The 13,336-nt window shown below is 35.9% G+C and overlaps 1 protein-coding gene across 1 annotated transcript in view; it reads right to left on the bottom strand.

Annotated features, from left to right (window-relative positions):
• The window catches only part of PDE7B (phosphodiesterase 7B), a 164,433-nt gene that overhangs the window by 108,312 nt on the left and 42,785 nt on the right, over nt 1-13,336 (bottom strand). Inside the window, exon 3 of the mRNA XM_065733542.1 lies at nt 2,509-2,569. Within this exon, the coding sequence (XP_065589614.1) occupies nt 2,509-2,569 (61 nt within the window). The remainder of the gene's footprint in view (nt 1-2,508; nt 2,570-13,336) is intronic.

A 13,336-nucleotide genomic window follows, 5' to 3' on the forward strand; every position in this document is an offset into this window, starting at 1 on the left:
TTAAGGTGGGCCAATGGTCAACTTCTGCAGCAGTTATAGAAGATGTCCTGGTTTAACTAGTGCAACATACAAAATGTAAATAAACAAATGCAGTATATAAAATGTAGGATGGAATATATTGTATTCTGTAAAAACTGGAGTACGAGAAATTACACTGATAATAAGCATATCCTGGGCAGAACAGTAGTCATTATCTACTATATCCTCATTAAGCACATTAAAGTAACCATAGAATTTATTTGTTCAAGTAATTTTTCACACATAAATTAGAAGTGTCATTCCAGAGTTAAAAGAGGAGACAAAGTGATAAGAATTCAATAGATCTTAATCTCAGGTGAAGCAATATCAATTCAGCCCATTGTAAAGTTACCTACTTTCACTGTAGCCACTGCAAGCATTTAGGCATTTATCTAATATATCCTGTTTTGCAGTGGGGAAGATAGTAATAGAATAAGATTTTCACTGCAAACGTCTCTTCCTCACACTTTAAGAGAATCTCATCCTCATAGTCCACATCAATCCAAAATCTCAAGGAATTTGGAATCATAATAGCAACCCTAGTATTGTTCCAAAAACCTTTAAATTTAAAGGAAACCCAGAGCCAGTAGCATAATCCAGATACAGACTTTTTCTGACAAAATTATCATTCTAGAATACTGCTCGATACCGTACAGTTGAAAGTATGGACTGGTTTTATGGCTCTTTGATGCTACCAGAACCACATGCATTTCTTGGATTAATCAAGACAGTGAAGGTAGTCTCTATCAGCTTCCCTCAGAATAATGTAATGAAAGTTCTGTTTCCCATACCTCTTACAAAGCCGGTTGCAGAGTATACCCTTGTACTTAGAATAACCTCAGCACTGTACATGATTTGAGATATCTTGGGAAGATATATTATATGGGATACTAAGTTCCTTGCCTTTGTAGAGACACTGATGCGTACTAATAACAGGAGAGATACTTTAAATACAAGAGATATCACCTCAGGAAAAGTCCCTGGACTGGTCACACTTTTCACAAGACCTCTTAGAGTCATTGTTACATTCCTAGCAGTTTCTGTATAGGATGCAATAATTAATTGTAATAATTCACTCTTTCTTGCATGCACACATACTAGACTACAGAGACATGAATACAGTCACTCAAAATAAGATGTTCTGTTTGCTGCTAAAGAATCATTTGCACTATGGATGATGCCAAACTACAAAATGTGTTGTTATATAAACACCAGAACAAATGACAAGAAACTTCACACAGAAGACTTTCATCTTTAGGTAATACAGGTTCTTAATTTCTCCTATTTCTTCATTTTTTTCCATGTAATGGTTAATAACATTTGCATGGATATAACCTCCTTAGAAAGAAAGTATTCTGTACTCCATGGCATTTAAGCTGTATATTATAACTGGCATGATAAGGGATCACAAAAGTATCTTTTCTGTCAGCTTGTGCCATTAAGAACCTCTAACCACAGATCATTGTTGTAACAGATCATTTTGGTCCATTGTGTCAGTTCCTCTGTTGGGATCTGTGCACTATAAGTATGACAGATTTCCTCTGCAGCAATTACAGTCTATTGTGACAATAGGATTTAATGAATATAAACAACAAACCACATAATCTGTTATTACAGAACACAGCCATGCACCCAGATGGGAATTACATTCCTAGATATTGCCAGTTGCAGTTTTTACAAGTGTGACTATTTCAAGTCACTGTGTTCTTAGATGTGATGCTTTAATTTATCACATATATTTATCTCAGCCCTGGCAGGTGAGAGGTCTTCAGAATTTAAAGCCTTATCTTGCAAATGTTCCAATTTTTTTCTTGGTAAAAAATGTTAGATTTTTAGACACTTGTTTTTTGCTGTGATACTACTTGATAGCATCATAGATGAAACAAGCAAATACAGTAAAATTGGACATGGAAATTAATGAAGCATAGCAGAACATTCCTGTATTGTTTCCAAAGAATAGACACGTATGCTCGGTATTATCTTTTTTTTTTCTTCAAATGATAGGCAAAGTGCTACACCAGTGCAAATCTGCAAAATCACAATGGTGGGAATTTTGTTGACTGATGCAGCTGAAAGCCTGGGCTTTTGAAAGATATTTGTGAAATTAATTCTCTTTTTCAAAGCACATAACTGATCCTTTATATTAAAGCTATGCAGTCTACAAAAGTTCACGTTTTCCCCTGAGTGATTTCAAAGATCTGGCTCTATTGCAGAGATTTTTAGCTTTTTAATACAAGTTCTGGACTTCAGTACATCAAAGGTTACAATTACAGTGTTGGTACAGCTGGATTTTAAGCTTCATAGTTGGGCACTCCTGGAATATATATACTTAAAGTAGTAAAGAGTAAATTAGTGAGGATCACCTATGGATGAGCTGTATGAACGCCACTGTGAATCACCACAGCCCTTGTCCCATATCTTTGAGAAGAAATCTCCAATTAAAATTGCTTCCACAGAATTCTTATTATTAAAAGGGGAAAAGACTCTTACCTAGCATGCGAACACATTTGGCATTCTGGTCAGGACTATCAAATGAGATTTCTCCGCACCTCTGGAAAAAATAAACACAAAAAAAAGTAACCAGAAAGTAATAAATATGTATTTACATTTAATTAAATCCTCTGTGATAATCCTCATCATCTGACATGGGATCTCTGATCCCCTTGTGCTATGTCTATGTTTGGCACTAGAAATGCTCAGATGAGTGTTGATAAAATGTCAAAATCAGAAGAATTTCAAGTAGCCAAAGTTCAAGGAAAAACAGATGTTATAAGAATAGACCCAACAATCTATTCCAGGGCATTCACCATGCCTTTTTTATTACCATCTCTATGGCTTAAACAACTACCTCATCCATGATGCTATTTGTTAGTATTGGACCCAAGTATACAGGAGGCCTTGTTTACTGCCTTATTTGTAAGGGCTGATGCTCTGTCCCTACACAAATCCAATGAAGGAACATCATTAGACTTAAGATTGAGATACATAGTTCTTAGTTATTTTCATGGATGAGGCATTGTTTCTGAGTCGTTTATGCAGACAGACACGTCAGTTTAGCTGCCAGCAGGAACATAATTGGTGTGGCTCATGGGTCTGATCCAGCTCTGATTAAAGTCAGTATAGAGATCCCACTCACTACAGGAGTGGTTGCTTCAGGCACTACAAAAAAGATTCATTTTTTAATTACTGCACTCAAAGCTCTTAATAGGCTTAAGGATAGCCTCATATTTAATAGGTAAAAATGGTCCATAATGCTTCATAATCTACTTTGGTTTTTTTTTTTGTTTTTGTCTATGATCAAATGGGAATAAAAGCACCATCATGCAAAGCTGGAAAAAAATCACTGAGAACTATTCATTTCTCATCTCCTCTCTTCCTCTCTTACAATTCTTACAGTTTCTTTTTTTAAAAAAACCTATATCTTTCTCTCTTATGTAAAAAAAAGCTACTTCTGTCTTTTTCTGTTAAAAAAAAAAGTGAAACTTATAGCAAACGTTTAAAAGCTGCAAAGAATCAGGTAAATAAAAACCTTAGGGCTTCAAAGAAAATGAAACACTGCAACAGTTATATAAATGAATAACACATCTGGAACTCACTATTTTTAAAATCACTTTTGACTCCTTCATACTGAAATGAATACAAACAAACAAATAAACAAAAGCCTTCTCCCACACAACCTCTTCATATATCAGTACATCTAAAAAGAGCAAACAGATGCCTATATTAGCCTTCCCAGGTGGGAGCACATACTACTGAAAGATTGCAAAGAGTGAAACAGCATCCAGTATTTCAAATTTAATTTTACAATTGCACTTACATCAGCTCCCTCTAAGAAAAAAAAAAAGCTTTTTATTCTTCAAGGAAAAATATTAAATCATGGGCTTCTTTTCACCAAATCTCCCACTGTCTTCTTCACAGCCATCAGTATATTTAAACAAACACAGATTTAAGAAATCACTTCAAAATTCATTACCCCACTCAGGCCTGAATTTAAGCTGATCTTTGTAAACTCCTGGTTAGATTTGATTTAGTTTCTCAGACATATTGTATGTTTCAGATGTATTCGCATAAACATCACATTTCAGGCTGCCAGATGGTGTCTTACAATATCTAACAATAGTTATTAGCTTTAGTATTATGAAACTGGGAAAGTAGCTAATGTTCCACAGTGTCCACTAACATCCCCCAAGATCCATTATGATAATGGATGAGCTGTGAAGATTTTGCAAGTAAGATTCAGATAACTATATACAAATTCATAGGCTTATCTGGATTTCCCTAAAATCCCTGCAGTCCACAGAACTGTGTAAAGAACAGCCACCCTAGGAGATTTTCTCTTTCACAGCAACTCTATCTAAGCTTTTTACTTCTACAGCAATTTTACATAAGTTGTTCTGAAGGTGATGCCTCATATTTATTTCCATGGAAATGATAACATACACAAAGAGCACAATATGACTGCTTGATAGAACATATTCTCAGCTACAAAATGCTATTTTTTCAACATAGGCACCACCATTAACTATGCATTTTCATTTTTGATTAACAAGAGCCTGCATGCCGAGCTTGTAAAAATCTGCACCAGTGAAGATGACTGCTGCCACCACTGCTGAGATGCACCACCCACCACCTCACAATGCTCACATCCACTGCTTGGTCTCCATCAACAATATTCAGCAAGCATCAATAAATGTCAGTGGATACCACTTTTTCTGCAAGGGCGAATTCAGTGACACGTTTGCTTCATACACACTTCCATGTCAGATGCCATTGTGTCAGACTGCCTCTGCTACCACCTGTCACACAGAAACAACATGTAACGCAATATTGGTGGAAAGGTCTGATCTTCACTGCCATACCACCATCATCCATTTCTGATGTGGGCCAACATAATCATACTGGAGGCATTACTTTCAGATCAACCTTCTTATTTCATAGTCCAGTGATTGCTAAAAGTACATAAATGGGATGAAAAATATACCATTACTAAACTGCTCAGAAAATATGAAAAGGATTTGGACAGATTCTGGATGCGTGAAGTGGCACAGAATTGCAGTAGGGGCTCATTTTTGGCCTTACAAATAGTAAAGTTGTTTGGACACTTTTGTTGTTAGCAAATGTTTTCCACAAACAAGAGGTAAGGAATGACTTCAGGATAAAACTGAGGCTGTGTCACCACTTCTATGAACTCCTGCAAGAGCTGATTAATCTTCTTCCTGGCCAAGGTCACTTCCCTCACTGGGTTGGGTTTGTTCCACCTGCTTAGGTGCTGGGGCTGTTACTAAGAGACAAGGCCAAGAGTTTCTCAGCTCCCTATCCATTTCCAAACTGGGACAAAAGCAACACCCTAAGTTTGGGATATACTAAATCTCAGTTCAGGCTTCATGACTGGGACTAGCCCACCTATCTGAAGCTGTGGATGTCAGACCACTGAATTCACAGGATTATTCTTGCTGTAAATAATTCTGTCAGTTCGCAATCACTCTGAAGTGCTATTACACACATTCTCATGAGAGAGGAGTTATTGCTGAAAATTAAAACACCATGGTTTTGAAGAAGTCAAACTTAGATAAATGAGAAAAAGTAAAACTAGCTCCTTCAAATCTTCATTATAACTTAAAATCTCTTGAATTGCTGAAATCCAGACTACATGGTAGGTTATTCTTCCCCCCTCTTTTCACTATTTTCAGTAATACGGATGCATTTCCACACCAGACTGCAGCCTCTAATTTTTTTTATTCTCACGAGTAAGTCTGTTTAGATAAGAATATAGATGAATGAATAAACTAATCTACTCAAGTCCATTTCCTGAGATTAGACACATACCATGATGTTGAGTCTGTTACATGAGCTGAAAAGTAAATGAGGAAAAAGAGACAGAATCATGGGGCAGCTAAATGTGGAGCTTAAAAATGAGAGGAAAAAATGAAATAGTTGCAGTTAGAGAATAGAGAAGAAATTACATGAAATTCAGAAGAAAGATGATCTCAGATCCTTTGCTGATAAGTTCTAATAAATTAGAAGGCTTTAAGGTAGCTTGGTTGGCTATGATTGCTCAGTACTACCTGTCAGAAAAGGAAAATACTATTACATAATAATTACACAGTTTCTCTGCTGAATGAGAAAGCTTTGGCAAGACATCTTCTTTGCATGATACAATGTGGAGCAGAAAGGAATATAAGAAGTCTTCTGCAGGATCTATATCAAAAGAATGCAAGTGGCAGAAAATAAGTTCAGGCTGAGAGTGGACAGAAAATCTACTGTGTTCAGTTGCACTAGTGCAGTAACTGTCTTGTATTACTTCTACTGTACTATGTGATCACAGGTTGGATTTGCATATCCAGCATGCCTGGGGCCACACCACCTGCATTTGGCTACTTGAAATACATAGAAAGAAATAGCAAATAAACCCAGAAATAATATGACCCCAGTTTGTTATGTTGTGGAGAAAAATTTATTTAGAAAAAAATGTTTTTGAAGTAATGAATAAGTTCTTTATAGTAAATTAAAGCATTACACATTTTAAGAAGAGAGACGGAAATCAAGAAATTGGAATAAGTAGGCTCACCCAGGACAAAATGCAGCACAAAGATCTGAAATATTTGTCATTAGAATTGCAATAAGTGGCACATTAATTTTGTACTTATGTGTATGTAATTAAAAATTATTTTAGTAATGTTAGAGTGTTTTAAAAATTAAATAAGGCTTTTTTTTTTTTTTTTGCATACATGCAATTTGAATGTGAACAATTGTGACCTTTTTAAGCCACAGACTTTTTTTAAGTTTTGAAAAGCCAGCTTTGATAGTTAAAAGGTTATCGAAGTAGGAATAATGTTTATAGAGTTCTTCACATCATGGTGTTCAACATGTCTCTCTTCCCATATTGCAAGAAGAAAAAGAAGTACTTAATACAAATCATTGCTAAACATGACAGTAAGCTGGGGTAACTTTTTTGCAAGAAGTGACAGGGCATCTCCAAATAAGAGATATTAATCCGAAATAGATTTCAAGCTCAATATTTTTCAAGATTTGATTTTTTTCTTTTCTTTCTTTTCTTAAGTAACCTTAAGTTAATGTGATTTGTTCTTACCAACAGTAGAAGTAATAGCCTACATCACAACATTGTTTGGTAAAATAACTTCTTCCTTTTCAGAAAAACTCATATAATTGTTCATTTCTTTAGAAATCAGAATTAAAGTACACAAATGCAACTGATTAACAAAAATAAGACTGGGCAAACAGTTTCTTCATTTCTATGAAAAACTGGATTATCTCAGAGGCATGAAAATAAGCTACTTTTATACACATTTGATTTCTATTGTACTCCTTTCCCCTACACCTTTAAAAAACTACTTGAATTAAGTTCCCTAGTATGTAAAAGAATCATTCTTATTACCCAATTATTTAGAGATGGAATGCATATTAGTGTGAAAAGCAATAGTATTTAAAAATCTTTGTAGTCCTATATAATAAGAACTGGTTGCTGAAATATAAGGGCAGTATGTCATCAAGATTTGGGCCTCATGCTCTTTAGCTTCAGGCTGCCTGGGAAATTTAAGGTGGATTCACTTTGAGTGCTGATGCACTGTAGGAACTAAGGGAATTATTAAACTTGCAGTATTTCCAGCTCAGCATCCCCTCTCTGACAGGGACAAGGGAAAGTACAGCATATACTGGGGAAGGCTGACATCTGTCCTGGCTGTAGTTTTTCCAGAGTTACCTCTCCACACATTAAGCCTTGTGATAATATCTGGTAGAGATTAAACCAGAGTACCAGTACTCTGCACGCTCCTGACACTCACTTGAATACTTCTGAATTTTGCTGTATCCTTAAACATTACCTTTTTTGGCCTAAGCCAAGGCAATGAAGTCATGGTTTTTACTTGTTTAGGGACAGAAGTTACTTCTCTGTGCATCATACCTTATATTAAATTTAATAGGCCCACATTTTATCAGTTTTCTATGGAGGGAATGATTACATAATTTTTACCCAGTTCATGTGATCTTGAATTTCCATCTCCGAATTTTTCAAGTAAAATGTGTATAATGAATACAACTTGAGAATTGCATGCATAAACGTTAATACTGTCAGTTGAATTGACACTAGAACATTTTAGCCAATTAAACTGGATGAAAACAACTATAACTGTTTACATATTACCTCTTTGGAGCTTATTAACAGTTCCCATAATGATTACAGGTGAAATTTTGTATTTACCTGGAAATGTAAACCTGAATTTACCAAGTTTGGTGTTACACTAAATTAGACTGTGAAAAGAACATTTATGAATGGGTGCATGTCCCCATCCATTTATAAATGTGGTGTAATCACAGCATATTGACAGTTGTCTTTCAAATCATATTAGCAGCCAGAATACCATATTTGCTGCTCTACAGATTCATTAATTGCCATATTGCTCTTATTAATATACCATATTTCATGGGTAAGGTTCCAGCTCCTCTATTTTGTATTACAATTGAGGCACAGTTAAACGGAAAACTCTGGATCTTTTAACATGTGGATGAATTTCTACAAAGTAAAATGACCATGCCTGAGCAAACTTGTTTTGAGAGTTCTTCCCTTCCTGAGCTTTCCCAGCCAAACAGAAGGTTTCACTCACTTTCCGCCAGGAAGTAAGACAGATTGCTTAAATACCCTTTCAACACCTTCAGTGACAGTTTCCAGCACCTTGGTAAAATATTCTCTTCTGGAGCTAACCATGATGTAGACCCTCAACTAGTGCAGACAGAGGACAGAGCAAAATAAGTAATTACTATTAAATTGAACAGTAATTCCCAACCACCCATTGCTGCCAATAGTCCGCAACTATTTGTAACCGTTTGTAGGCTAAATAGCCTGAGGTGAACCTTTAGGCAGTTCATTTTCTCACAAACCTGTGATTTACTATGGCTAGGAGTGGTTTGAAATGGATTAATGCTGCTGGAAAATTGGTCTAGCAGTTTAACTGCTTTGTTTTCTTCTTTGGTTCAGGGAAAAAAAAATATTTAACAGCATGTGAGTTCATTAGGGAGGCGCCAGTAGCCCTGACCCTCCTGAGAATCTCAGTGTTTCAATACACCATCCACATTTCTAAATGTTTATAGCACAGGCATTGTGAGCCAAATCCAGAATTATTAAGACATAACAATGCTGGGTTTTAATGAGGAGTAAGACACAGCTGAGTGTGCATTAGCAGGCAACACAGAACTTGTAGGCCTCTTCAATGGGGGGGTGCCATCATCCAAAAAAACATTAAAGAACAGACTAATTTTTTCGCCTTATGAAAATGAACAATAATATAAAATAATCTCAAGTTTACATTTTAAAGAATGTAGAACATCTATAGATTACATAATGAAGTCTCCCACCACAAAAACCATTCTAAGTGTGTGGGAAGATGGGGTGGAAAATACCAATACTAGGGAAAAGGCAAGTTCGTTGTCTCTATTTATTGTTGCTCTGATGTGAAACATCAAAGTTCTCTGTTCCTAAACATTTTCTGGACCACATAATTACCTTTCCTTCTTCTACGAGTTGCAGTCAGGCTGCTCTTCCAGCTGTCTTTTATGGTCACTGCCACTTCAGCTTTCACTTTCTACTGAACCATTTAATGGAAAGAAAATACAGAATTAAATTTCTCCAATTCAACCACATGTATTTCTCACATCTTTCCCACTGGTTTACTGGATGAAAAGAAGGTCAAAGCCTCAGAAATACTGACTGACAAACAACTCTTTCCAAGAAGCAAATCAAATGTTTGTAAGAGAACGAACTGCTCACAGTTTCTCCTCAGGTTTTTCACAGCAACATGGAATAAACTTTGGCATCTGCTTATTTGCACATGCCCAGTCCACACTATATTCTTTGCAGACAAAAGCACAGTCTCAGAAGTGGCAAGCCAAGATGTGTATCAAGTTCCTCCTGCCTAACACCTAAATAAGACTGTCTTCTTAAATGCTTCTGAATGGTGCCATGCTTCTCTAGAGCTGTACTGTGTTGCCTCCCCAGAACATTGATATGCATTGTGGAGGCCCTGTTTCACCCTTTGCAGGACTTGATTAGGTAAAGAACAAGAGATGCTAAGAACAACCATGTCAAAAGCATATTGTCAACCAATTAACATGTCCATGAATCCACAGCTGTAACCCACTTTCCGGCACAGGCACAGACTTAGGTAACAGAATCTCAGAAGTCATTAAATAAGTCTCAAAACTTGTATATGGAAAGTCTAGTAAAAGCCTAACTGGAAGAGTGAAACAAGAGTACTTAAAGACAGTTAGACAAGAGCCATCAGTGAGTAAACACAGTTCTGCCTAGAAGGGGAACAGCACCCTGGCCAGCAGGGAGAGGGAGGTGACTGTCCCCCTCTGCTCTGTCCTTGTAAGGTTTCATTTGGAGTACCATGTACAGGCCTGGGGCCCCAGCACAAGAAAAATGCAGGGCTGTTGAAGGTCCAGAGGAGGCCACAAAGATAACCAAAAGGGAAAGCTCTAGAGAGACCTTACAGTGTCCTTCCAGTACTTAAAATGAAAGTTGCTTTTAGAAAAGTGGAAAGGGCCCCTCTACCAGGGAGTAGGGGTAACGGTTTTAAAGTAAAAGAGTAGATTCAGGCTAGATGTCAGGAAGAAGTTCCCTATTGTTTGTGTGGTGAGGCACTGGAGTAGATTGCCCAGAGAAGAAGTGAATGGCCCATCTACAGGGGTATCCAATGCCAAGCTAGACACCTATATGATATTTAAGGTCCTTTTCAACCAAAACTATTCTATAATTCTATGATGTCCAAAGGAAAGCCAGGCTGTGCAAAGTGTACACGATCAAAGAACTTTGTTTTATCAGTTACATATTTAATTTCAGTGTGTCACAGCATGAAATCATCATCAACCATTTTCGCCTTTTTTTTTCCTCTTCTTTTTAATTTGTGGAAGCATCAGTTCAAAACAGGTGCAATTTTTGCTCCCACTGCACAAAGCTTCTCTTTTCTCTCACCTTTCAGAAAATTCTGGTTATAATATCTTTCAGACAACTACAGCTGTATCTACCCTTGAGATGGTAAAAGAAAATGACAAAGCTTCTGAAATGAAGAAGCTTCTTTAACACCTGGTAAACTTACAATTTGAAGCCTATAATGCAATATGCATCTTGATTCCACATACAGAAATTGTAAAGATATTTCATTCTAAAAAGACTTGTTTTAGACTTGTTTTGTTCAGTTGTTTTAGAAACAACTGAAAACAAATGACTCCAAAGTAAGAAGCTGTCTCCTAGGCCTGCTCTAATAGTTTTTGTAAATCTGGGAGAAAATTAAGCCAGCATAGATTTGTAATTATCTGTGATTGACACAATTGTGTTGTTTTTTTGTTTCTCGTGTGAAAAAGTATTCAAACAAATCTATTAGTTTCATTCATTATATAATCAAGATAAGGTCCTGAGCGTATCAGAGGTCAAAATACATCTTGTGTCACCCTATTGCAAACACCTCACCTGCCACACTTTGTTTTCTTAAGTTTTCATCATTAAACAATGTAAAAACATTTTAGAGCTGATTAAGAAGAATGGTATTTTTGCAAAAGAAAAAAGACACACACTCACACTTCGAATAATATGATATAAAATAAAGAATACTGTATAATAAAAGGCAATAATTTATGAAAAAAAGTTCATTTCATAGAATGCTTATTTGTAATAGTAACAAGAAAGTGGAAATAGTTACCTTTCATACATTGCTAAGAGACAACACCCATTACTTATGGAAGCTAAAGGGGTGTTAGCAAAGGTTTTGACTGATTGTAGTTCCTTCCCTTCATGTGGATTTATCTTCAGAAGATATATCTCTACAAAGAGATAAGTAATTCTGTTGTATGTAGCAAACATCATGTATTTTGCAGAAGTGGGGCGGCTACATCTCCCATTACTCCCTATTCAAGTAGATCCTGCTTTTCTTGGGGGAAACTGAGAACAGTATTTCATCTACAGAGGTTAAAAAAAAAAAAAGTTAACCTGATAATCTCTTGTTGTCATGGGAATAACCTTATGCTTTGGCATGATTTTGCTCAAATTGTTCACTTTTAGCAGCCATTGCTAACATGGTGAGCAGTACTGCTGCAGTTTCTATCTAATATCCCCTGTCAGTACAAAACCAGGAAAGGCGTTTGATTTTTAGTGTTAACCAATTTGATTCTGACTAACAAGCATAGTATCATTTCTATTTGGTGTCTTTTACCATCATTATCACCGTATGTCTGAATTTGTTGCTGCAGGCATAATAAGTAATGTGACTAATATTTGCCATACTTAATTTGTTCTTTATCTGGTCCCACCCAGGAGAAAACTCAGAGTGCAATGTCATTTTCTGGTCAAAGGATTTTATGTTTGGATGTGTTTGTTTTTGTCTTTTGTTATTTAAGTGTAATTACTGTGTATTTATGTTAAAAGAAGGTGGGCTTGAATGGCAACTCCCTTGAGATATTTTTTTCTAAGTTTTTCTGAATTACCAATTTTCACATGATAGTCTTCAAGAAAAGAAATCCCCCCTCATATATTTTCAGACAATTGCTAACATACTGAATGACTTGCAGAGTTATTTCTCTAAATTAAGTCTTGTTTTGGTAAAATGTGCATTCTCTGAAGCTCCTAAATAATATCTGCATCATATTTGATGGACTATGGTGGACTTCTTTCAAGTCTAATGTGGGAAAACTGACCTATGATTTTTAACTTTGTAAAAAAAGAGATTGCTTCATCCCACTTGATGCCTAGGTGCCTAAATTTAATCAACTAGAGTTAGAAGAATGTAGTTGATTTTGTAGTCTTTAACATTTGGTACATTTAGACACTAAAACTTGTGTAAATCCTAAATGTTAGAGCCTGGATTTGTGCAACAGATGAAATGTTCTCCCAGCTTCTACAAGGAAAGATGCGGGAAACTTTGAATGCCTCTCACTGTGGGATATCCAGAAGGTTAGGTCATAACAGTATGGCTTTTTTAACAGCTCTAGATTTATAGAATTTTTGTGAAGGAATGAAAAATATGTTTATAATACAGCTTTGGTCATAGCTATTAAGACTATTTGATCACTTGGGAAGAGCACAACGTAAATTGCACAGCACAGCTCTTAAGTTCACAAAGAAAATAAGCAAAATATGCCAGATTCTCCACTGTAAAAAGAGTACCTTTTTCATGAAGTTAAACCCTATTAATTCCTCACAGCTTTAAAGAAATAATAAAGCAGTAGGAAAAATAACATTTCCACTTTTCATGCATTAACTTTGTTATGCACTTTTGTATATAACTTATAATACTTACAATGAAGTATAAAA

The sequence above is a fragment of the Cyrtonyx montezumae genome, unplaced genomic scaffold, assembly GCF_038088225.1.
Source record: "Cyrtonyx montezumae isolate F1298 unplaced genomic scaffold, pur_monq_1.0 scaffold_0, whole genome shotgun sequence".
NCBI lineage: Eukaryota > Metazoa > Chordata > Aves > Galliformes > Odontophoridae > Cyrtonyx > Cyrtonyx montezumae.